General features: G+C 40.8%; 1 protein-coding gene across 1 annotated transcript in view; it reads left to right on the top strand.

Annotated features, from left to right (window-relative positions):
• Positions 1–4,830: 4,830 nt before the first annotated feature.
• Eip75B (Ecdysone-induced protein 75B) overlaps positions 4,831–25,427 on the top strand; it is a 222,090-nt gene continuing 201,493 nt past the window's right edge. Inside the window, exon 1 of the mRNA XM_019052057.2 lies at positions 4,831–6,273. Within this exon, the coding sequence (XP_018907602.1) occupies positions 5,865–6,273 (409 nt within the window). The 5' untranslated portion in view covers positions 4,831–5,864. The remainder of the gene's footprint in view (positions 6,274–25,427) is intronic.

Raw genomic sequence — 25,427 nt, 5'->3', positions numbered from 1 at the left:
ATGTTGCTCCCGTTAATGTATTATTTGCTTTTAGTTGTACTTCCTTGTCAAGTATCTGTAGTTTCCTTGGTGAAGGTTCGTTATGCGTCTGGAGATGGCACTGTATGCCGAAAAACCTCAGGTGTATTGAATAAAATTTTGCAGTATAATTCTACGAAATTGTCATTTATTCTTTTTAGCTCGTATGATACTTTTGGGCATCAAAGCCTGATTATATGGGTATGGCGTGGCGTCCAGTAAAGTTAGAATTCTGTTATCGTGTATATTTATTTTTTAAGCTTACACTGAATTTATGTTCACAAAATACTTAATATCTATAAAACTTTTCTTTGTCTAAAAGCGTTTTCGAAATTACTGGAGACAGCTGTTCAGCTATGACAAATATTGATTTTCCGTCGCGTGTTTGCAACTCAAAAAACACTTTGGCTCCGAATTTGTGGGATATTGGCCCGAAAGTTCCTCAAACATGATTTGATTTGCAGTACAACTTCACATCTTTTCAAAAAAAAAGAACATACATTGCAGTTACAGGTGGAAGGGAAAGGCAGAAGAGGGAGGGAGGAGGAGGGAGGGAGGAGAGCGAGGGGAGGAGAGGGGGGAAACGGATCGGGGTATGAGACGGATGCCAGGGGTAAGGGGAGGGCAGTCGCCAGCGACGCAGCCCGTCCTTATGCCTGAGTTACTTTAGCTCAGCATTTCCATACTTACGTCGGAGATTTTCAACTCCGTGGAAATTGGCCCTGAGCGATGAGTGACTTCCGAGCGACTTCCTTATATAGGTCGTGCTCTGAGCTAATTTTTTTTAACAGTGTGCAGTGTGCTACAATTTTCGCGCTCAACACTATTCCAAAAGCACCGTTTCCAAAAATACGACTTAGCTCTTATATTATTTTGATTCATTCATTCCATTTGGAACAGCAGTGAAGTAAAACTACTTATATAGGCAGAACTTTGAACTTTTTGAGGGGGGAGGGTATAGAAGGGCGCCTCATCTGAGGGCGTGGAGCAGCGGCGTGGTGTGCTTTGCGATATATCGATTGATCAGTCATTTAAACCTATGGAAAAGTATCGATAAACAGGGTGTTCGCAGCGAACACCTTAATACTCGATTATTTACCACAGCTTCAAATGGGGAAATATCGATAGATCGCAAAGCACGCCACGCCACTGGCCTGGAGAGACTCCCGTAACTTCATATCCCCAAAGTAGTTCAGGAGGCCTGCCTGGGAAAATATTGAAAAATTGAGTCGATTCAAGATAAATCTTAGGCTGATCTTGCTGAGAAGTTTATTGCGATAAACTATCAACGATAAAAGACGCTTATTCGCCAAAAATTCCTTACATTAGCGGGAGATGAGTTCCCGGGATTCCCCTCCTAGTTTTGCCCATAAATCCGCACATCTTCAAGGGCGAAAAAATCCCCACACATTTTTTGCCAGTAAAAAGTCAAATGGATCGACAATATCTGAGGGGCAGGTCAGTCATTCCACCGACAGGCGATCCCTTCGGGCAGTGGGTGGAGAGAAGACCCCCTCTTCTCCCCACGTAAACTTGCTGCACCAGTTGCAACCGGCATAATCAGATTGATCAAAATACTTTCACTGCAAAGCGGAGCGGAGTAAGAGTGATGCCAACTGTTAACTAATTTCTCAAGGTAAATGATGTGCTCGTAAAAGTAGCTGTCTTCACGTAATCACTATTTAGCAGCTATCAACGGTTGCAGGCCCCCACGCCCCCCTCCCCATTCCTCGCCCGTTCTTTCACCTCCGCTGTATCACACACTTAGGCCCTCCAGGCCCACTTATTCCCACAGCCATCTTTAAGCTGCGAGCTTTGGTTTTTTGGCCAACTTTTTCTTTTTTTCTCCTTCGCCGGTCGCGCCACTCGAGCTTGCGCTTCAAGTTCACTTTTCTGTCGGACGAGAAAGTCATTCATTGTTAAATTTTTTTATTATCATTTTTTGTTATACGTTTCTCCTTCTCGCGCGCTTTAATGGAGGCGCGTAAAAACATTAAAAGATGTGGGGCTCGCCTTCGTAAATGGTTCAAGTTAGTGTGGAATCCGGTGAGAATATAATTTTAGCGAGGTGTCCGATTCATTGTGGCAGAAAGTGAGGATTAGAGTAATTTTTGCCGTGTTTCACTGACAGCTGCGGGCTAAAAATTCCCCAGCACCTTTGTTTAGAATCTGACTTTTGACAATCCATTTTATGGCATTCACTTGAGAATCAGAGATACTGGTGACGTACTGGAAATTTTCACTGACTGAAGAGTGTGGCGTTGATATTCACACCTAGGTCGAAACTGAAAACCTTAAGGAACCCATGAAAAGTTCCTAACTGCACAGGGAGACTAATGTCACATACGTCGTCGCTATGATGAAATAGAAACAGCAGTCCTTTGTTGCAAAGTGATGTCCATTTTGTCCCTTGGCTACAATCTGGCTCATTTTAGGGACGTCGCGACGAATGTGCCATTAATGTCCCTCAGCAATCAGGTGTTTTTATGGATAAGCTAAAAATAGTGGTTCTTTATTTCAGAATGCAGTCTGAATGATCGATACCATAACACTTTTTCCGGTAAAATTTTAGGCATTAAACTGTGCATTTAGCTTCCTCCCTTTATTTAGTATTTAGTTGGATCATACCAATTTAAGTTAGTTTATATCCCATTTCAAAGAGCAACCTACTATATTAAAAAAGTTATTTTACCCCGAGCAACTAATCCATCTTATCGAATAAGTTCTTGTGTACAGTGCCAAATTTATGAATTGTCTGACGTGATGTGATATCTAATCAAGAAACCCCCGTGACGGGAGATTTCAGGGGAACCTTAGCGCTATAAAGAAGGGCCCATCCGGAAGACCTACAAAAATGTAGACTTTCATACGGCATTTTACGTACCGGCAGTGTTTTCCGTTCCTTCGTTTACTAAAAATAAAATGAAAAATTGAAAAAGAATTTCGCAAGTTCCATCGTTGTCTTTCCGTCTCCCGTCAGCTGTGATTCTTTCTATATCTTACAATTCGATGGCTGCACTCCTAGGGGCACTCCATCCATACCCACAGGAAGACAGAGTGCAGGGGCTCTCTTCATAATTTTCAAAAATAAAACACGTACACTTTGACGAGAAATACTTTTAAAATACACCGAAATGCATCTAGAAACCTAAAAAATTGAGAACTATCAGGGAATTTTTTATCAACAGGGAAAACTTTGAAAAACTTCGTAAATCTGACTTAAGCTCATTATCAGTTTGTCTTCAGAGAACACGAGCTCCCAAATGGCCGAATAGCAGCATCGAACTCAGATGTCACGATTGCTGCAGGAAGGAAGCAGGGATAAAACAGGGAGCGGTGACTTTCCCTCATTGTCAGTTTGCCTTCAGTCATCAGTGTATGCAACCCGAGCTCCCGTGTGGTCGAATAGTGGTATCACTTTCAGATGTCGCGATTACTCCAGGAGGATCGAAGGTCTGATCGGTGGAGCGGTGTGTTAACCTGTTTTCTTATTCTTCTTTTTCCCCTCATTTTTTTGCGAGATATTTGGATGCTTATCATTTTCGATTTTCTCCCAATGAAAGTCAGAATGAGGTGAGTAGAGCGTAAAGTTAGGTCAATGTAAACTCGGAATTTCGTATCCGGCTGCTTAAAAACCTTAAAAAAGAAAAAAATCAGCATGCCCTGAGAAAGTAATAGAAAATTTCCCGATGCCCGGGACTATTTAGATAAGGGCGCCAGCGCCTCGTAAAATACGTAACGGAAAGTGGGACCTGAGCCAATGCCACCCGTACGTTACGGGGTAAGAGTTTCAACGCGTCACGTAACGCTTGCCTACGTATTTTTTGAATTGGAAACTTTTGTCGTATTAACCTGATGATTCCTTTTCGTGCTTTTATTTTAGTTTAATATTTTCTTCAATGGATTTTTTTGTTTTGTTCTCTCTTTCCTCTCATTAGCCTCTCTTTCATTTTAAAATAAAAAAAAATTGCTTGGATCACTCATTTTTTCTTATCTCTTATCTCATATTTGCCACTAATCATTTAGTTCACATTTAGAAAATTAAACGATGAGGTTTATAGATTTTCCTGGTGTGGAGGGGGAGGGAGTGGAGGAGGGTCGAATAAGCCGATTTAGCCAAACTGAAAATTGAGTAGAATATTGCGTCAAAAAGGACAGTTTTTTTTTTTTTTTTTTTTTTTTTTTTTTTTTAAAGAAAACAAATGAACTCCAAAAACAAAACCTTAAAAAAACAAAGTCCAAAAACTCTTCATCAAAGATTATCTTCTCTTTTAACGCATATTTTGAGTCTCTTTCTTGTTCAACAATGTTAAGGGTTGCTCAGAATTTCTAATGAACAAGCAAAACGAATAAAATAAAAAAAGAACAGACATCTAATTAAAAATGAGACGAGTAAAAAATGAAAACAAGAGACAAAAAAGAAGAAAAACATCTGTGTATCATCTGGGAGAAAAAAAATTCCAGCGAGGACATTTGTAGGGCCAGGAAAGAAAAAATGAAGGCATAAGTCTTTTGATTTTGCACGCGTCATTCGGGGGAGCAGCACGCGCGGTGCGACAGAAAACGCAGCTTGGAGCAGCGCGGGAGCGGGACGGCGAAAGACCAGTAACATAATAGAGGGAGGGAGAGAGGGAGGCAGAGGGAGCGAGAGAGAGGGAGAGAGTTTAGTGGCCTTGTTTCTACTTTCGAATTGCGTTAGCGCAAGTGCAGAGGTTCCCCTCTCCTAGGTCCCCTCTGCGACCCAGCGGCTGGCGCGAGTTCATGGGCCGTATTCAAGGACAAGGCCAACACTGCCTCTTTCTGAGTATGCTGAAATTCAACTGCCCTCAGTCTCAACACAGCAACGTTTTGGAGAAGGCAGTGGGTTGCCGCACGTTGTTTTCGTTTTTTCTCCCGGCCCAGTTTGTTGTCTCGTCGACTCTTTTACACTTTTATAACCAATCAATAGATCCCTCGTCGACTCCACAGTGCTTTTCTCTCAAATTCGGTGTTGTGTTTGGTCTGTTCTTGACTTCGAATCGAATCTCGCTTGGATATTCTGCTCGCCGCTGTTTCGCCGATCCTCGTCAGTGATAATTCCGGTGATAATATTTTTATCCCTCGTGATTTTTTACCATCGTACGCATTTATTAAAATTGTCGTAATCCCGTTACGATCTAGTTTTATTAAATATCCAACCCCGCCAAGTGAGCATTTGATTTTGTTTATTTACATTTCCATTCAGTGATAAGAAAACTGTGCTATTATCATCGCCTTCCTGGATTTAACTTTTGTTATCGTTTTTTATATCAATATTTACTTACCCCGTGCTAATCGCGTGCTTAATTAATCCCCTTCAGTTTCGTAATATTTTTATTATCGTAATTATTAATCATTAACGTTGAACCTAATTTAGTGTAACCAAGTGCAATTTATTTTTAAACTTCTCGGATCTACCCACTTATTATCATTTTTGTGCTTCGATCAAATTTGGATTTGACAAAGTTCTCATCGTTCTACAACCATACATTTTCGTGAAACCCAACGGATTTACTTGTGCAGTGCCTGGAATTTGGATTACTTTTACTCCACCGACTCGGTCCTAGTGAAAGTGATTACCCCGCGATCAGAAACCAGATTCTCTCCTTCGTTTCGATTTTGTTTTGGTGCTACCGCTCGTCGATCAGTGCAATACAACTTTCTGCTTGACCCTTTCAAGCTAGTATGGATCGTTCGGTTTCGTCTTATTCGGCTTATTTGCGAGTGTTGTGTGCGTCTCTGATTTTGGCGTAGCGTTTTGGCTGATTTGCGGGCCGGGCTCTGTTTTGGTGTAGTATGCAACGGTTGTCAGTCTGGCTCACTCGATAATGGTTCCGGTTATTCGCGATATCAAAGAGGAAAACGTGCCGATGTTTCGGATCTGTGAAATCAAGCAAGAAGTGCAACCGACAATGACTTCGTCATCGGTGACATCGTCCAACAGTGAGATGATCCGCGTGATCCACCACTCGCCGAGTAGTGCCCATATCACTCCGCAATCGAGTAACCACAACCACCACGGTCGCATGAACGGGTCGGTCATTACCAACGGTGGTAGTAATGGGGATTTTCGGATTCCGAATGCACCTCCGCTGGTGTCGTCGTCCACTTGCTCGCCCCCCGGGGGGTCCGCGGTCATAATGCGCCCCCCGCCGCCGCCACCCCCGCCTCCTGCAAGGGTCCACATCAAGCAGCATCAACCCCATGAAGAACCCTCCAGCTCCATCCCCGATTTAGGTAAGAAATCTTCACTGTGTCCTTTTTCTTAGTCTAAGTTCAGTCATTCCACCACGGTTCTCAGCGCAGCGCATAGCTAGAAAAATTGCATGCGCAGGGTCAAGTGTTCATCTAGGTATCCTTCAAGGGGGTGTGCTCTGTCATCATGAAGCCAAATGCAGCATAGTTGGGGGGGGGGGGGGGATTAAGGCCCGGGCTACGCCCTTGATCAGAATTCCTAGAAAATCTGTCCAGGAAATATTATCGGGACCAGTAAAATGGTGGTTTGTTTTCGACCTTGTCTAAGCGGTCATGAAGTATTTGATACATCATAATGAGGAGTATGTGATCTAGATCAATTTTTGATCCGGGGTGAGGGGTGAGGTAGTACATTCCAGAAAATCGTGAAAAATTACTTTTCCACCGGGGGGGGGGGGATTCAATCGAGAGGGTTCGCACCTTTCGGCACCTCCTCCAGTGATTGTACTTATCGAATATTCACTGAAAGCTTACGATTTAAGGTCCAGCTTTTCTAAGGGCCATTCCTGTCAAATCATTTAACTAGTAGTTGACTGTCTGTTAAGGTCCAACTAGAGGTTGGTGTGTCTTGTCAGTTTACAACTACTGGTTGAGAGGCTGTTAACGGGCTGATTTTCAACTGGTGCTTTTTCTGCCTGTTAGGTTTCAACTAGGACTTCAGACAAAACATTCGTTCCGGTTCTTCGCGTTTCACTAGTTCACGAAGAGCCTGACTTAACTACCTGGGCTCGGGTTGTGGACCGCGCCACCCGCACCCTCCTCTTTGCAAGGGGCTGTCAATTGAATTTTCGGCAAGGGTTCCCAGACATTAGGTACAACCTGATGTAGGATATGAGGGAACAAATCATGTTAATGCACTATTTGGCAAGTAGTCTTTGTTCAGTAACTAGAGGTTGAAAATCAGTGACAAGACTCTCCTTCAGGTAGAACTGGAAGTTACCTGAAGGAATACCTGATAGGAATAGCCCTTATTAGTAACCGCTTTTTGTACTTACTTTCCTGACGAAGATGATGATTTGTCATCAAAGCTATACTCGGATCAGAATTCGTCGCCTTTCTGACGGTAGGGAGTTTCTCAATTTCCACGTGAGCCCTGATTTACATGTAACTTAGTGCTTTCTGGGGTTAATGTGGAAATCGAGATACTCCCTTTCTCCAGGGGAGCGACGAATCGCAGCCCCTAGGGCGCGACTACGCATATACATTACATATCGACGGTGAAAGTCGGCAATCACATAACTCGGTTTGCGACGTCGCAGACTTCCTGTCATACTTTATTTTTTAAATGGAAAACTACTCAACGGCAATTCTTTAAAACTGTCATGATTTTTCTTCTCAATGCGAAGAAAATTCTGCAGAAACTTCAAGCAATAATATCAATTTGTTCTCCTTTAAAAAAATGACGTAGAGGCGGAGATTTTCAGACACCGCAAACGAGTTATGTGATTGCCGACTTTCACCGTCGATATACATATACATTTTTCCCCCTATGGAAGCTACTCCTTAGTACTTACTTACTGACGGTGAGCAGTGAGCTTCAAACACTTTGCTCAGTGAGGCTCCTTTAGGGTCTTGTGTGAGCATGATCCTGCCCCAATTATTTAGTGAAGAGCATGTCTACTTAATGTCTAATGGGTATGGGATGAAATGGAAAGCTTAAAAAAATAGCGTGACTTTTTAAGTTATATAGTCATTTTGAAGCTTTACAATCCTTACCTTCTTTAACGTCTTCTAAGTTCCTCCGTAGGATCCTACGGGGCATGTTACGCCCTACGTCTTACAGGGGCGTAGTCAAGTCCCCTCCTGAAATGGATTCAAGCGGTCTAGAGGGATTGGTAAAAAATCGGCGAATTTTAAGAACCCAGTTCGGATGATTTAGAAGCTGATCAAACAAATTGGCAACACCGGGTTTCCTCCATTTAAACCTATGTTACATAATTGATTTTTGTCGGAGCACTTGGCCCCTCCCAGAATCGATACATTTCCACAGGTTTAAATAGCGGATAACAATGTTGCCAATTTTCTGGATCAGAAAAAATTAATGAAAAATTGTTCGGAACAATTTTTCGAAGCACCGGGTTACGAGATTTCGCGTCTGACGGACGTTTAGAAAAGGGGGTGGGGGATTATGAAGTGCAACCACGCTGAAAAGGCACTTTCGGTCTCGGGAGATTTTTAAAGATTTATCGCACACAATTGGGTGAGCTCTCACCCGTATAGGATGATGGCGGCGGTACAATCGTTCTAATAAAAGGGGTGTATGCAAAATCGACAAAAATTCCCCCCTCATGGATGTTGACCAATTTTCAGTATGTAATTCCTCACTATGGGATACGCCTTTTCCCAAAATTTCAAGGCCTGAAATGAATTTCTTTCCGCGTAGCAGCGTGGCCAAGTTGAAAACTGTCGAGTTCCATATCTTTTGAACGAAAATAGATATTGAGGTGCGGTTTGCGCTAAAATTCTTCAAAAACTGCGTTCTTTTGAAATATGTACTCACTTTGATCGTTTAGGTAATTTAATATTAATTAAATTACCTAAACGATTATTAATTAATATTAATTAATTTATTTTTTATGGTAGTATTTTTAATTTTTTACACTTTCTTAAGGGTCAATTTTTTTTCAACCCTAGTACATCGTCAAATGCCGGATTCTCGATTCGAAAAAAATACTATTCATTGTATTATTCGTACTTTTCCATTTCTTTTGATATACAGGGTGTTCGAAAAGTCCCCTCCCCCCCCCTCTAACTTTTGACCTAATTGAGGTAGAGATTTGAAACTTGGAGGGTGTTCCTAGATCAAAGGGAGCTACTTTTTGACCCCCCCCCAAAATTTTGGGGGGCCCCATTTTGGGGGGGTTACGGACCCTAACTTTTAATTTTCAAATGGGAAGACCCCCTTTGTGATACCTCGTTCGAAAGAGCATAAAAAAAGAAAATTTTTCGCGCAAACCGGAAGTCATTATCTCAAACCGTTTCAAAATGGCGGCCGGTCAAAGTTCCAAATGGCCGAAAATTGGCACCTGTGCTATTTGCACATGGATTTGCTTGAAACTCGGTATCTGGGGGTATTTTGGCACGAGAAAAACGAATTTGACGTTAGATTTTCAAAAAAACCCTAATTTTTCAAAATGGCGACCGGTTTAGGCTCAAAGTGGCCGAAAATTTGACAAACTCGATTTTTTTGCCAATGGATTCACCTGAAATTCGGTATCTAGGGGTATTTTGACCCGAGAATAACGAATTCAACGTTAGATTTTTAAACAAACCCTAATTTTTCAAAATGGCCGCCGATTAAAGTTCAAAATGGTCAACAATTGGCAACCTCGACTTTTTGCCGATAGATTCGCCTGAAACTCGGTGAAATAACGTCGAATTCGTTTGTCTCCCACCCAGATACCCTCAAACACCGAGTTTCAGGCGAATCTATCGGCAAAAAGTCGAGGTTGCCAATTGTTGACCATTTTGAACTTTAATCGGCGGCCATTTTGAAAAATTAGGGTTTGTTTAAAAATCTAACGTTGAATTCGTTATTCTCGGGTCAAAATACCCCAGATACCGAATTTCAGGTGAATCCATTGGCAAAAAAATCGAGTTTGTCAAATTTTCGGCCACTTTGAGCCTAAACCGGTCGCCATTTTGAAAAATTAGGGTTTTTTTGAAAATCTAACGTCAAATTCGTTTTTCTCGTGCCAAAATACCCCCAGATACCGAGTTTCAAGCAAATCCATGTGCAAATAGCACAGGTGCCAATTTTCGGCCATTTGGAACTTTGACCGGCCGCCATTTTGAAACGGTTTGAGATAATGACTTCCGGTTTGCGCGAAAAATTTTCTTTTTTTATGCTCTTTCGAACGAGGTATCACAAAGGGGGTCTTCCCATTTGAAAATTAAAAGTTAGGGTCCGTAACCCCCCCAAAATGGGGCCCCCCAAAATTTTGGGGGGGGGTCAAAAAGTAGCTCCCTTTGATCTAGGAACACCCTCCAAGTTTCAAATCTCTACCTCAATTAGGTCAAAAGTTAGAGGGGGGGGAGGGGACTTTTCGAACACCCTGTATTATAGCTCCCAGGGAAACGATTGGTAACGGAGATATGATCAATCTAAGTTTACGCTCCGCGCGCGCCGACTGGAATCCGGGCGCCGCTCGCCGCTCTGAGTCGTCTGCACACTCCCTTCCTTCAGCTTCACGTGGTCATTCCTACGTATTTTTTTGCGTACTTTCCATTTCTGGCCTTTGAAAAAGGCTCCGATGAATTTTTAGGGGCCTCGCGGTCCATTGTTGCCATTTTTTGCTCGTATTTAGGGTTTTTTCCCTACTTTACTCACAATTCTACTGTAAAACTTAATTTAAACGGAAAACTGTGTGCGTTGAAGGAAAGAACGTAAAGAAAAAATAAAAATTCATGTATAAATTTTTCCTTCGTTGCCGAATTTTCGAGAAAAATCGTACCAAAGAGCCAAATATTTGAAAAATTGGATAAATCCCCACGCCATGGTTTATGAAAGTGGGGCACAGCTTTCATATTGACGTACCTACGTAACAGATCTTACCTATCTATACAACATATTAAAAAAGCATAGTTGTATTTGGATTCCCACGATCTGAAAATTGTCCGGGATGTCACATTTTGCGGCCTTTTCTTATGTGTAAGGTAGATCTTTTGAATGTTTTTCGACCTTTAGTCATCCTCCATGGGGGTTTATCGTTTGTATTTTTGCTGCAATTTTCATTTTTGGCAGTATAAATTGCTTGTGATGAATTTTAAAGGGCCTAACGATTCATTGTTGCCATTTGCCGAAATTATAAACTGGAACTGGAACAAAAAAAGAAAATAACAAATCGAAAATTTCATATTAGACGCTTGGAAAAAAAGAGAAACAGAAGTTACAAAAAAAAAAAAAAAAATTTGAACTGTTACTTTTGACAAAAAAAAGGAAAATATCATTCTTCATTGAGAAGGTCGCTTCGATTTTCATTTCTTCCTTTCGCACTCCGTGAACGGGGCATCCAAGAGAGAAAAATGAATTTTTCTCTCTTCAACGCCCCATTGAAGGATTATACCAACTCATGGAAGGCTAGGGAAAAGGGGGAAGAAAAATTGGCTGCCACCTTGAGCAAGGAACAAGAGAAAAATAAATTTTTCCCTTGTTCAAAACTCGAGCCTGGCATGGCTGACATCGTCAATACCTATGGACTTTATGAGGGAAAATCCGTACCAAAATTTCTGTGGTTTTTGTCATATTTTACTCTTTTTACCATTCTGAGCCCTCCGGAAAATGCTCCGGGTAGGCCAGCCGCGGGTACAACGCCCTGGATTGACCCTAGCGTCCGTGTAGCCTCTGGAATTACTGCCAGAGTCGTTGATCCACGACTGACCTATCAGCAGCATGGAAATGCTCCGATCTGGAAAAAAAAGCAAAGACATGGTGATGTTTTATCACATAGGATAAACATCATTAATTGTAAAGAAAGAGGTAAGTAGTCACAATAGTCTTACATCATTACTTTAAGTTAAGCCAATTACAAGGTGCCAAGCTAAAAACCAATTTACATAAAGAGAAAAAATTTTCGAGAAATATGAGAAATTATTTTAGATGAAATATTTATTTAGAGGAGAAAAAAAAGTAAATTGGTCTCTGGGTTTGCAGGGCATGTCAAAAATTTAAAAATAAATCTGATACCATGCGTGTAAAAGACGAGGTCATACAGGGTTATCCAGAAGTCCGGGACCCCCCTTATAACTTTTGAACAAAAAATGCTAGAGATTTGAAATTTGGGGAATGTTCCTAGGTCAAAGGGAACTACTTTTTGGCGTACCCAAAATTTTGGGGGGCGCCCCTCCTGAGGGGGGGCGGACCCTAACTTTTTTTTTTCAAATGGGAACCCCTATCTTGTGATACATCATTCGAAAGGGCTTAAAAAAGAAAACTTTTGGCGCAAACCGATTGTCGATACCTCAATTCTTAACAAAATGGCTGCCAAAAAATGGCGGCTAATTCAAAAGTCTGGGCCTCCGCTCATAACTCATGAACAAAAAATGCTAGGGATTCGAAATTTGGGGAATATTCCTAGGTGAAAGAGAACTACTTTTTGGCGTACCCAAAATTTTGGGGGGCGGCCCCCCTGAGGGGGGGGCGGACCCTAACCCTTTTTTTCAAATAGGAACCCCTATCTTGTGATACATCATTCGAAAGGGCTTGAAAAAAGAAAACTTTTGACGCAAACCGATTGTCGATACCTCAACGTTTAACAAAATGGCGGAAATGCGTTTTTTGGTTATTTACCGACGTATTCGCTTGAAACTTGGTTTCCACAGGTTTTCGAGCACGAAAAAAACAAATACGATATTGGATTTGCAAAATACCCGAGCTTTTCCAAGATGGCGGCCGAAAAATGGCGGGAAAATAAGTTTAAATCGGAATGTGTCAGATTTCCTGTGCGTTGCTCTCAGCCAGTTGAAAATCGTGTTTCCTGATTTGTCATTGAGGTATCGACAATCGGTTTGCGTCAAAAGTTTTCTTTTTTCAAGCCCTTTCGAATGATGTATCACAAGATAGGGGTTCCTATTTGAAAAAAAAGGGTTAGGGTCCGCCCCCCCTCAGGGGGGCCGCCATTTGGGTACGCCAAAAAGTAGTTCCCTTTCACCTAGGAATATTCCCCAAATTTCGAATCCCTAGCATTTTTTGTTCATGAGTTATGAGCGGAGGCCCAGACTTTTGAATGAGCCGCCATTTTGTTAAAAATTGAGGTATCGACAATCGGTTTGCGCCAAAAGTTTTCTTTTTTTAAGCCCTTTCGAATGATGTATCACAAGATAGGGGTTCCCATTTGAAAAAAAAAAGTTAGGGTCCGCCCCCCTCAGGAGGGGCGCCCCCCAAAATTTTAGGTACGCCAAAAAGTAGTTCCCTTTGACCTAGGAACATTCCCCAAATTTCAAATCTCTAGCATTTTTTGTTCAAAAGTTATAAGGGGGGTCCCGGACTTCTGGATAACCCTGTAGATATTTATATTAAGCGCTCAGCCGATAGGCAGCGCTTTTTGATTTCGACTTGCCTCTAGAGTACTAGTATACTAGTGCTGATTCGTTTAAATGGCGCACCACTCACCAGCTCATCGATGTGTAGGCTTTTTTGGGGGGGGGGGGTCCAGTTTTAAAATAAATTAAGCTGTGAAAACCGTATTTTACGCTTTTAACGTAATGCGCAGGTAGTTTCGATCGTTTGTCTATAAGAACATTTCTTAGCGGTAGAGTAATTCTTATCGAAATTGATCGTTGAACTCAAATGAAGCCTAAAAAAAACGCGCCTGATGAGCTTAACGGTGACTATCATTTTCGGGAAACGAAAAAACGCGTTTACGGTTTCTTTAGTAACCTTTGTTTGCTATCAGCTGATGTTTTATTTCCATTACCCAGCCAAGTCGACGGAGTTTATACTTCCTTTCTTCACTAAATACATTGACTAACACCTGAGCGCTTTTCTAATACGACAGTATTAGAACTTTCCCGCTTGTTTTTAAATTGCGAATTACTAAGGCTTTAAAGTTTCACCATTGACATTATTTTTACGTGGAAGATCACAAATGCAGTCGTTCGCGCAATCCCTTGAAATCGGGTGCCATGTTGATATGCATTTGCGTCTGTTTTTCAGGGGATGCCTTTACTATCCCACTTCACAAAAATAGTGAACAGATTCACTTAGTTTGAACAAATAACTCGATCACCTTAAAGTTGCTGCAATTCACTGTAACAATACTTTGCGGTGTTCTCTGACAATGATGCTCATCTTAATTGCTCCAGTAAAAGTTACAAAACTTTACAACGCCTAAAAAGCGAGGGGAACCAAACGATAGATGTGACTCAGGAAAAGAAATCAACGCAACACCACAGTCATTATTCCGTGAAGGTACCTTCCAAAGCCAAAGAATTGTACGGGTTCCTCTTTTTTGGGCGAACGACCAGCCCAGAAGCAGGGTTACTGACTTAACAATTCCCTTAAGAGTCATCACAAAACGGTGGAACGCAACAAAAGTTGCCGATTCATAAAAAGGGAAGGCGAATTATTTGCTAAAAGAAAATGAGAGAGAATAATCAAAAGTTCATTAAAAAATTATAAGGAAATTTTAAGAAATGGAGACTTACAGTTCTTTAGACTGGACTATTAATGTCAGCCATACCCCGAGCACGTCGTAGAGTTTTTAGCTCCGTTTTTACAGCTTGATTATGTGCCTTTAATTTTGTGCACCATTTCACTAAGAAAAATACTATCGCAGCAAGAACAACCAAAAATAAAATAAGATTCTGAATCAAATCTTGCGTAAAGGTATAAATGTACCATTTATTATTAGAATCGTTTACTGAAGAGTTAACGTCGTTGCTTGCAACTCCCATTTTTTAAAAAGAACAATTGAGAAAAAAAAAAAATTAAGGCAAAAATCACTAGAACTGAACCCGTTGGCTAGAGAAGTAACAATAACTAAAAATACGAGAGCAACTCTTTGAAAGCGGAAATTGAATAGCGGAAATCGTAAATGAGTTCCCTTCTTCGTATTTTGTTATCACAATCCTTACTCGAGAATAAGTCCACGTAGAACGAAGAATTAAGAAAAAAAGTATGACTCAAAAATTTCAGTCTTTTTCAAGAGAATAAGTCGTAAAGGGCTCGTAGAACTTTTTTAATTTGGATACATGAACGACTTCCTCCGTTGCTTTATTGAACTTCTCCATGTTGATGACATAATTCAGATCATTCATCCTTTTCACAACGTTATAAGGGCCAACATATTTTCGGCTTAACTTTTTATTTTTATCTTTTGGGACATTATCATTCAAAAGTAGAACTTTATCGCTAGGTTGAAAAATAATTTGTTGCCTCTTCTTATCAAAATTCTGTTTTTGATTGTTCTGCGCTTTTAGTAAAATTGTCGGTAGAGTCCTTCGAACATTCGGAGATTATTTCAACAAGTATGGAATATTACGTAAAGTGGTTGGAAAATAGGGTAGCAATAACCGTTTCTGATTATGATAAGCTATAAAGCACATTATTGCCTGCGAGACCATAGCGTTATCATTCGTTAGAAAAATATGTAACTCCTCTTTCCTTTACTGTAAGCCTAAAATCATTAAGTTAATGTTATTTAGAGCATTTGACAGTTGAAAAATCTCTTTATCAGAATTACTAATCAATTTTAATTTGAAAACAGCGAAGTTTCGGAAGATTTTCATCTAAGAATTTCATAAGTCTTACATTCGATAATCAAATCATAACCAATCTTTCCGTCAATTTATTTAAACGACTGTCCTCATTTTTGAAATCTCTAAAATATTCCAAACTGTAATGATCAGACAAGAGAATGAATTTATGATGATAGAATTTCTTAATGGGTTAAGAAATTGTCAAAATGTTCGAAAGACTCTAAACTCCTCGTAATTCTAGACATGTTGCAGACCAAGAGGGGGGGGGGGATTTACTTTTAAGAACAATGTTTAAGGATGAAATTTCCCATCATAATTTGTATGATTCAAAAAGTCTCCTGTAACAAATTTGACATATCTACCAAAAGATAGATATCTAAATTATCAGAAATAAAACAGGAAGGTAAAAGAATAACTGTTTCAAAGTTTTTAATAGCTTCATCGGCTTCGTCTAAAGAAAGTTATATTTCTCATATTTCTTATTCGTAAGCTCTATCAGAGGCGCAGCAATATTAGAAAAATAAAACAAGCAGGAAGCTCCAACGCATTCGCGTCGGAGAGCGGCTCTGGCGACAGTAGTTGTAGTCAAGAATGAGGGCCTAGACACATTTTGTCACTGATGTACAATCCGACAACTGTCGATTCATGTTTTGTAACTTAGCAGATTTACGTAGCCGGTGTATAAATGTGTATTGGCCCTTGATATGCAGAATGCATGGCACTATCACTTGTTGTATACTTTTAATTTTGAAGGCTCTTTGGAGGTCCGCATCCTAAAAAATTTCTCCCACAGTATTTTTTTTAACTTGTCGTTGTGATTGGGCGCCAATTTCTTTCAATTGAGTGATCATCTTATTTTTTTGTCAAATAAATAGTTTGTGCAACAAAAGACTGAAACTGACTGTAACTGAAATTTTGTCTTTTTAGATATTTGGTTATTTTGTATTTATTAGATTGTATATTTTCACAGCCCTGTGATAAGAAACTTTGGAATGCAAGGTTGATAAGTCGTTTAGCGAGGCTGCAAAAAATTTGCATTTTTATATCTGAAATTGTAGGTAATGGTTTTGAATATCGAATTGCGATATATTACACGGTTAAGATAGGGCTATATGTCTTGTCGTAAGCGGCGACATAGAGTCGATGTCATTTCAATAATCGCCCCGATGGCCACGGTAGTTGTGTGCCGTCTGCCCACGTAGCAAATGGGAGGCGAAAATGGAAGTCATCAGTGCATCGGTGAGTGTTGAACGTGAAAATTGCGCGGGCCGCGCAAATTTCGCGATCATCGATGTGTCGGGGCTGAGCATCCATCATTTTCTATCTTGTTTTGAAGCTATGTGAGTTGTGATAAAGTACATAATTTTTTTGTATTATATTACTGTATAAATAGTGTAAAATTTGTACAGAACTTTGTACAAAATAGTTTCTTGTAAAAAGTGTGGACTACTGCCACGTCGTTTCCATACAAACTCCCAATACGCCGCAAGTACCACAAATGCCCATGTTAACCAAATCACCTCATCATCCATTTTTTAAGGACACAATTTTTAATTCAAATCAACTTACTTTATCAAAACTCCAATCGTTTATCAAATAACATATATCGAGTCATTTTAACAAAATCAAAGACGGCATAATATCATTTATCACACAGCCAAAAACCTAACCTAGAAACCACGATGTTTACAAACTCAAATTGGAGAACACTCATTGGTCCAATAATAAAAATTGATTTGCCGCCTTTTTTCTTTGCAAGCAAAACGTGTGAACATGTCTGAAAATGGGATCGGGCGTCAACACTCAACGATGCACTGATGACTTCCATTTTCGCCTCCCATTTGCTACGTGGGCAGACGGCATTAGACGTTTACGGTTTCCTTGGTAACCTTTGTTTGCTATCAGCTGATATCGAGTAATATGACTAGGAAGCTCCAACCCAGTGGTTGGAGCTTCCTTAACCGCGAAAACTTTAAAATTCAAATTTTCAAATTTTGAACGTAAAGCACATTTTTTCCATCACGAGATTAAAGCACAGACAAGTTTTGAATTATTGACTATATCACCATGATTCCAAAAATACACTACACAACATAGCATTGGCTAACAATAAAACAATATGCAATAAAATAAAGTCATGACAAGGAACATAGCCGAAAATGGCGCCGATTCCCATTAACCAACGCGCGGTCTCTCCAATGTAACATGGTCCAATGATACTCCCCAGCTGGGACCGTCCGGAATAGCAGCTCTAGTGCAAGCACCAGAGCCGCTAAAATGGCAGCAAAAATACTAACGATAAACCCCCATGGAGGATGACTAAAGGTCGAAAAACATTCAAAAGATCTACCTTACAAATAAGAAAAGGTCGCAAAATGTGACATCCCGGACAATTTTCAGATCGTGGGAATCCAAATACAACTATGCTTTTTTAATATGTTGTATAGATAGGTAAGATCTGTTACGTAGGTACGTCAATATGAAAGCTGTGCCCCACTTTCATAAACCATGGCGTGGGGATTTATCCAATTTTTCAAATATTTGGCTCTTTGGTACGATTTTTCTCGAAAATTCGGCAACGAAGGAAAAATGTATACATGAATTTTTATTTTTTCTTTACGTTCTTTCCTTCAACGCACACAGTTTTCCGTTTAAATTAAGTTTTACAGTAGAATTGTGAGTAAAGTAGGGAAAAAACCCTAAATACGAGCAAAAAATGGCAACAATGGACCGCGAGGCCCCTAAAAATACATCGGAGCCTCTTTCAAAGGCCAGAAATGGAAAGTACGCAAAAAAATACGTAGGATTGACCACGTGAAGCTGAAGGAAGGGAGTGTGCAGACGACTCAGAGCGGCGAGCGGCGCCCGGATTCCAGTCGGCGCGCGCGGAGCGTAAACTTAGATTGATCATATCTCCGTTACCAATCGTTTCCCTGGGAGCTATAATATATCAAAAGAAATGGAAAAGTACGAATAATACAATGAATAGTATTTTTTTCGAATCGAGAATCCGGCATTTGACGATGTACTAGGGTTGAAAAAAAATTGACCCTTAAGAAAGTGTAAAAAATGGCATCATTGCAATCTTAAATTACCTAAACGATCAAAGTGAGTACATATTTCAAAAGAACGCAGTTTTTGAAGAATTTTAGCGCAAACCGCACTTCAATATCTATTTTCGTTCAAAAGATATGGAACTCGACAGTTTTCAACTTGGCAACGCTGCTACGCGGAAAGAAATTCATTTCAGGCCTTGAAATTTTGGGAAAAGGCGTATCCCATAGTGAGGAATTACATACTGAAAATTGGTCAACATCCACGAGGGGGGAATTTTTGTCGATTTTGCATACACCCCTTTTGGCGTCTTCTCACTCTAGTATCACGATTTTAGTACTATCAGTTTGGCTCCGAAGTGTTGTGTCTCTTTCGCTCGTATTACAATGTGAAACTGATGAAGAGCCTATTGAAGGCAAGTCGCTATGTGACATGACAATAGTTTGTAATTTGCGCGGTTTTTACGGTTGCGCTTTGATACTGTTGCTTTTACGCAAAAGTCTAAGTAGGCAATCGTAGTGGGATTTGCAAAGAAGCGAGGCTTTTAACGTATCTTTTTTAGTTCGCACTTGGATAGAAAAGAGCCTCGCCGAGTTTAGCCCCTTTTTTTTTATACCCGAGTTGGTCAATCGGACGGTGCTCAAATGAAAGCCTATCGAAAGCTTTCGAAACTTCCAGGAAAAGTTTCAACTTGAAGTGAAACCTCGTTTAGGCTGTACAGCGTTGCCAATTTTTCATTTTTGTACGCTATACTCAAGGAATACTGGATTCATCATGGTTGAACAGACTAGCATACCCGAGTTGGTCAACGGGACAAGGCTCCAACGAAAGCTCATGGTAAGGCAAACTTCCAGGAAAAGTTTCAACTTGAAGTGACACCTCGTTTAGGCTGTACAGCGTTGCCAATTTTCCATTTTTATGCGCTATACTCAAGGAATACTGGATTCATCATGGTTGAACAGACTAGTATACCCGAGTTGGTCAACGGGACAAGGCCTCAAACGAAAGCTTATGGTAAGGCAAACTTCCAGGAAAAGTTTCAACTTGAAGTGAAACCTCGTTTAGGCTGTACAGCGTTGCCAATTTTTCATTTTTATGCGCTATACTCAAGGAATACTGGATTCATCATGGTTGAACGGACTAGTATACCCGAGTTGGTCAACGGGACAAGGCTCAAAAGAAACCTTATGATAAGGCAAACTTCCATGCAAAGTTTCAACTTGAAGTGAAACCTCGTTTAGGCTGTTCAGCGTCGCCAATTTTCCATTTTTATGTGCTAAAATCAAGGAATTCAGGACTAATAGTCCAGTGCATCATAATTAAACAGACTAGTGCATCGGTCTACGAGCTGAATGCTACCCTGAGATCGAATAGAAGCGCAACTAAAGGCCATCGTGAACTTTTCGCGGCAGTGTTGCCAATTTATTATTAACTTTTTAACATAAAATTAGGGTTTTTTCGAGATTTTTAACGCTGTACAGCCTGAACGAGGTTTCACTTCAAAGTGAAACTTTTCCTGGAAGTTTGCCTTACCATAAGCTTTCGTTTAGGCCTTGTCCCCGTTGAACAACTCGGGTATACTAGTCTGTTCAACCATGATGAATCCAGTATTCCTTGAGTATAGCGCATAAAAATGGAAAATTGGCAACGCTGTACAGCCTAAACGAGGTTTCACTTCAAGTTGAAACTTTTCCTGGAAGTTTGCCTTACCATAAGCTTTCGTTTGAGCCTCGTCCCGTTGACCAACTCGGGTATACTAGTCTGTTCAACCATGATGAATCCAGTATTCCTTGAGTATAGCGCATAAAAATGAAAAATTGGCAACGCTGTACAGCCTAAACGAGGGGTCACTTCAAGTTGAAACTTTGCATGGAAGTTTGCCTTACCATAGGCTTTCATTTGAGCACTGTCCGGTTGACCAACTCGGGTATAAAAAAAGGGGCTAAAAAACACCACTTTTTGGCGAGGCTCTTTCCCCTCTCTAGCGGTGTGTACCTGCGTGTGCATTCCTAACTGCAGGGCCTCTAAGCATGCTCGTTTCACGTCGACACAGGCATCGTTGTCTCATCAAAACTATTAAGGTTTCGAGGTATTTTCGAGCCTGTCAACCCAACCACGATGTAAATTCAACCTATGACGTCAAGTGTCGAGACGAAGACGTCATTCCCAGTGGTTCGGGCAATAAATTGCATGCGGCTTCAGTCGCTCCGCCATTTTGGCCTCTTTTGGAAGGTCAACCTTCTACCGAAGGTTAAGTGCATGTAGATAAAATTTACTCCTATTATACCTACTCGCAATCTGAAGCATTGAAAATTGATCAAGTCGAACCAACCTAATTCAATAAAAGTCTTAAAATTTAAAGCAGTTTTTCAGCCTTGTCTCAATTTGCGAACCTCTTGAATGCGTCTCCTACTATTCCGATGACAGAAATAAAGATCTTTAACGCATTCAATTCCCTTTCAATAATTCGTCGGCAGATCAGTTTTTGGGAAACTACGTAGTATACCGTCAAAAATGACAGCTTCTGTCACTATTTCTGTATTGTGTTAATGGACATTTATTCGTAGTTTACAGTAATTTTTGATAATTTGATTATAATTCTACTTCCAAAATACGCGTGGGAACCTGCCCTGAAAAATCAATTATGAAGAAGAAATTGGAGCGTACTTAATTTTGGAAATCTCTTAATATCAAGAGAAAAACTGCTTCAAATACTTTCCCAATCATTGAGTTTTGCCACAATAGGAGATCAACATTAAAATTATGTCAAAACTGAACTTTCAAGTTACTCAAGCTACTTTATAGCAACCCTTTTACCCCCAAAACGCCTACTGAATCGTCGATATGATTTAATAAAAAATTCACAAATTCACCTCAATTTTCGCTTCTCCTCAATTTGCGGTTCATGACAGCTCTTATCCATACGTTCAAACTGGAGGCTGCAAAGAGGCTCATCGATTTCGCCGACTTGCATCACCGACCAATCAGGTGGCTGGAAAAGACATCGATACAACCTCCAGTCTGAACTTAGAGAAGAGCCTTGATTAGCGTTGACGTTAAAATTCAAATGTATCCAGCGGTTTTCTTTTTTTTTTTGGGGGGGGGGGGAGTAGATCGAATTCATCGCTGATTACGGCCCAGCTTAATTCGCTCCAATTCTGGGCGTAAACATAAAACAAACACATCGGAAGCGACCGAGTTTATGAGACTAGTGTGTCAGTATTGTCAGCACTGCCGTGCTAAGGAAGAACGCCGTATGAGCCTTCAGACGTTGCCAAGTTTCCTCCGATTAAAACCGAAATTACTTGGGAAATTCTGAACAATATTTTTTCAAATTTTCAGACTATCTTGTGCACAATTCAATCTAAAATATCTGAAAATTCCAAGGAAAAATATGCATAAATTTTGTCAAAAATACAGGTTTTATCAATGGAAATGTGGCAACTCTCGAATTTTCATACGGCGTTTTTCCTTAGCACGACAGAGCAGCGATGGATATTGGTAAATGACTCCTCCGCGCGGGATTGTCCAATGCGGCATGTTTGTAAAACAATAAGTCGGCGTTATGATACCCGGTTGCAGCACACTCTCATTGCTTGTATGTACTATGCGGACGTTAAGACGCTTCCACAAGCGGCGTTGCCGGCTTTCTGTAAATAACGCAAAACGCACTCGCTGACGTTCGAATGAGGATTCTTGATTTACCTCTTTCAATGGAAGCATTGAAAATGTATCGATTTATATCGATTTCCCGTGACGTAGCACCGAGCGTGGAGCTGGAACAAAACGCAATGAACCGTCCATCGCAACTTAGCCGGAACCGTCGGAGACTCGTTACCCTTGGCAGTGTCCACTTATTGCTTACCCACACACGAGCGTCGATGACTTAATACAATGGAAAATATGAGCGGATTGAAATGGATGCCAGTATTATTCAGCCTTTAACGATAGCTTTATTATTACCTAATCGGTTACTTATCATAGATTCGATTTCAGTGTCGTGGGAAACATAGTTTCAGAAACTGTATCCAATGATGAGAAAGTTCATCAGTATATATGAACGCATTAATTGATTTGGTGAAGCGCCTATGTAGGAAGAGGATCCGTCAAAGCTATATAAAGCTGCTGAAAGCTGTCCAACATTTGGACTTCGTTTAGCAGGAAGGAATTAAGCCACATCAGCTATTGCCAAATTCAACTGGGCAATTTAATTTTTTACTCGAGAAAGTTTCTGCAGATTCCTTTGAAAATTTTAAAAAATTTGCTTCGTACTGTGCAGAAAATTCTCTGGAATTTGAACACAAATCCGCACAACCGTTTTTATGTCTTAAATTAAAGCGCCAATTAAATTTGGCAATAGCTGATGTGACTTGGCTCCTTTCTGCTAAACGCGGTCCGTTTTGACTTAAATTTTTAAGGGTTTCTTTGGGTCCCACCGTTGATGCTCTAGGGACTGCAGCTATTTTTGGTCGAAATGAATTTTGGACACTATCATTCACTTCACTATTAGGCCGCAGGTTAGAGCTCTGCTCTAGCGGACGAAATTCATTTTATTCCATACATTATCAATATCGATTGGTTCCACATGGCCATGACATAGCCTGAAAAGTCAATCGAATAATCTATATTGGAAGGGGTTTTCGTGATTGATTTGTCATTTTTATGAGAACTACAATGCCCATGAAAAGTGAAATTGTTAGGAATTTCCTCTTTTTGTCTAGCTTATCTAAGTTAGCTCCCAAAATTTTTGTTTGAGGTATGCCCTATAGTTTTGAACCAAACGATATATCGAACCACTATCGAATACGATAACGGCAAACTGTGTGACGGCATGGAAAGAAGCTCTCGGTTGGTTCGGGCGCGCGAGCGATGGTCCAAGACCCGCGACTCCCGCGAGAGGAGATTGTTTTCACCGAGAAAGTGATGCTCGTCGAGGAGAAATCGCTCGTCGTCGTCGAAAGTTGTTGCAACTGCAACCCGGCCGCCATGCACTATTGTTTCTTTAATTGCATCACATCGCTCCGGCCGCATATTTTCCCTTCCTCTGTTTTTTTTTTTTTCATCGGCGTTTTTAAGACGCTCTCGTTTCCGATTCGTCTAGATTCGATTGCTAACGTTTCCAAACGCCCACTCATCGATCGGAACAGATCCACCGTGGAACGCGACATCTAAAGACGGAAAAATCCGTCGTAAATGCATCAATTAGATTCGTAATTACCCGGAGACAATAAATTTTATCGATTTTCCAAAAATTTTATCAAAATTTTGGGAATATTCGCCGACAAAAATTGAGTCACTCTTCGTAGAGACGAGATTTAAGTACACATGAACGACATGTACACGGAGAAAAAACCTCGTGCGTGGGACCCGAAGCTTAGATCATATGGATCTCTGAAGTTTTCGGATTGAGCATCTGAACACTTTAGGTCTAGCTGTCGAGGTTCGGATCACACATCTGAAACTTCAGTTCTTACATCTGAAGTACTTCGGTTTTCACTTCCGAAAAACTCACAACCGAAAAACTTCGTTTCTCACATCTGAAGTATTTCAGATGTAAGAACTGAAGTTTCAGATGTGTGATCCAAACCACAGCAACTGGACCTAAAGTGTTCAGATGCTCAATCCGAAAACTTCAGAGATCCATATGACCTTAACTTCGGGTCCCACGCACGAAGTTTTTTTCTCCGTGTAGACAGACTCTGTCGTTCGATCATCTCAATCCCAATTTTGTTTAAAATATTTACTCTCACACGTGTGGATTTACTAAGTGCTTGGTAGCTGATGCTGTAGTCTCTAATGTAAATCACTCAAAATTAATTTTTTTAAGTCCTCCTGACTCTTTTTTCTTCTTCTTTTTTTTTTTGAAGGGAAATTCCCTGTCTAGCTACGTGCGTGTTAACACATTTTTCGTGCAAGTTTAAATTATCTTTAATGGAAAATTAAGGTTCCATCATCTGTTTTCCTCATTTTTGATCACCTCGATTGTCGCTTTTTTTTCTCTTTTTGACATCGATTTTGATTTGGGGGGAGATATTGGTTGATTCCGTTGGCTTAACACACATTTTTTACTGTTCGCTTCGTTGCTGAACAATGCTTTAAAATTACACTTTCCATCCAAGTCGAAGCTCCGACTTCCCCCTAGTCAAGTGGCTGGACGAACTAAACCAGTTAACTTATTAGAGCAGTGAAACCTCTTTTACCCCGGTCTCTCGATATTTCACCCGTAATTTTTAAGTGTCAGCAGTAGTCTAATAGCCACGAATGAGACCTAAATTGGGCCCTGAAGACGTTCCACGCGCCGTGCTCAACTCTTTCACATTCGAACGCCTTTCGAGACCATTGATCTTCCACTGATGAGCCACCCAGACGATAGGGGAGCGTTGAAGAGGTCAAGTCAGAGGTAACGCTCGTCGTATGTCTGTGTGTGTGTTAGGAGGGAAAGAGGTTATTTATGTAAGCGTAAAGGAGAGATTAAAAATAGTTCGGCGGTGCTCTGCCAGCTCGGCCTATTTCCCGATTGCGCTAAGGGGGAAATTCATGATTTCTGGTCAAATTTGGCAACGTCGACGTGTAGTGCTTTCACCCCTGAGAGTCTGGTCTGGGCCGCCGCGATGGCATGTACTGGAACCGGCGAGGATATCCTCAAGGATCCAGGGGAGTTTGGTCTTTGGACGGAGACTGAATACAGAGCCTTCACACCGTGTCAAGCGCGGTGTTTGACGCGGTAACCCTGACAGTGAACGGCTACCCCTTTTAAAAAGCTCTGATGCCGGTTCAGGCGAATTAATGCACTTTTTGTTTGGATACATGATACATGAGCTAGACATGGGAGCCCTCGTCTAGAGGATAGACGTCCCTTGGCGGAGACGCAGTCAAGCCCCCAC

The sequence above is a fragment of the Bemisia tabaci genome, chromosome 5 (assembly GCF_918797505.1).
Source record: "Bemisia tabaci chromosome 5, PGI_BMITA_v3".
Lineage (NCBI taxonomy): Eukaryota > Metazoa > Arthropoda > Insecta > Hemiptera > Aleyrodidae > Bemisia > Bemisia tabaci.
Note: the sequence above shows the minus strand (reverse complement) of the source record. Positions and strands in the feature narration are given on the sequence as shown.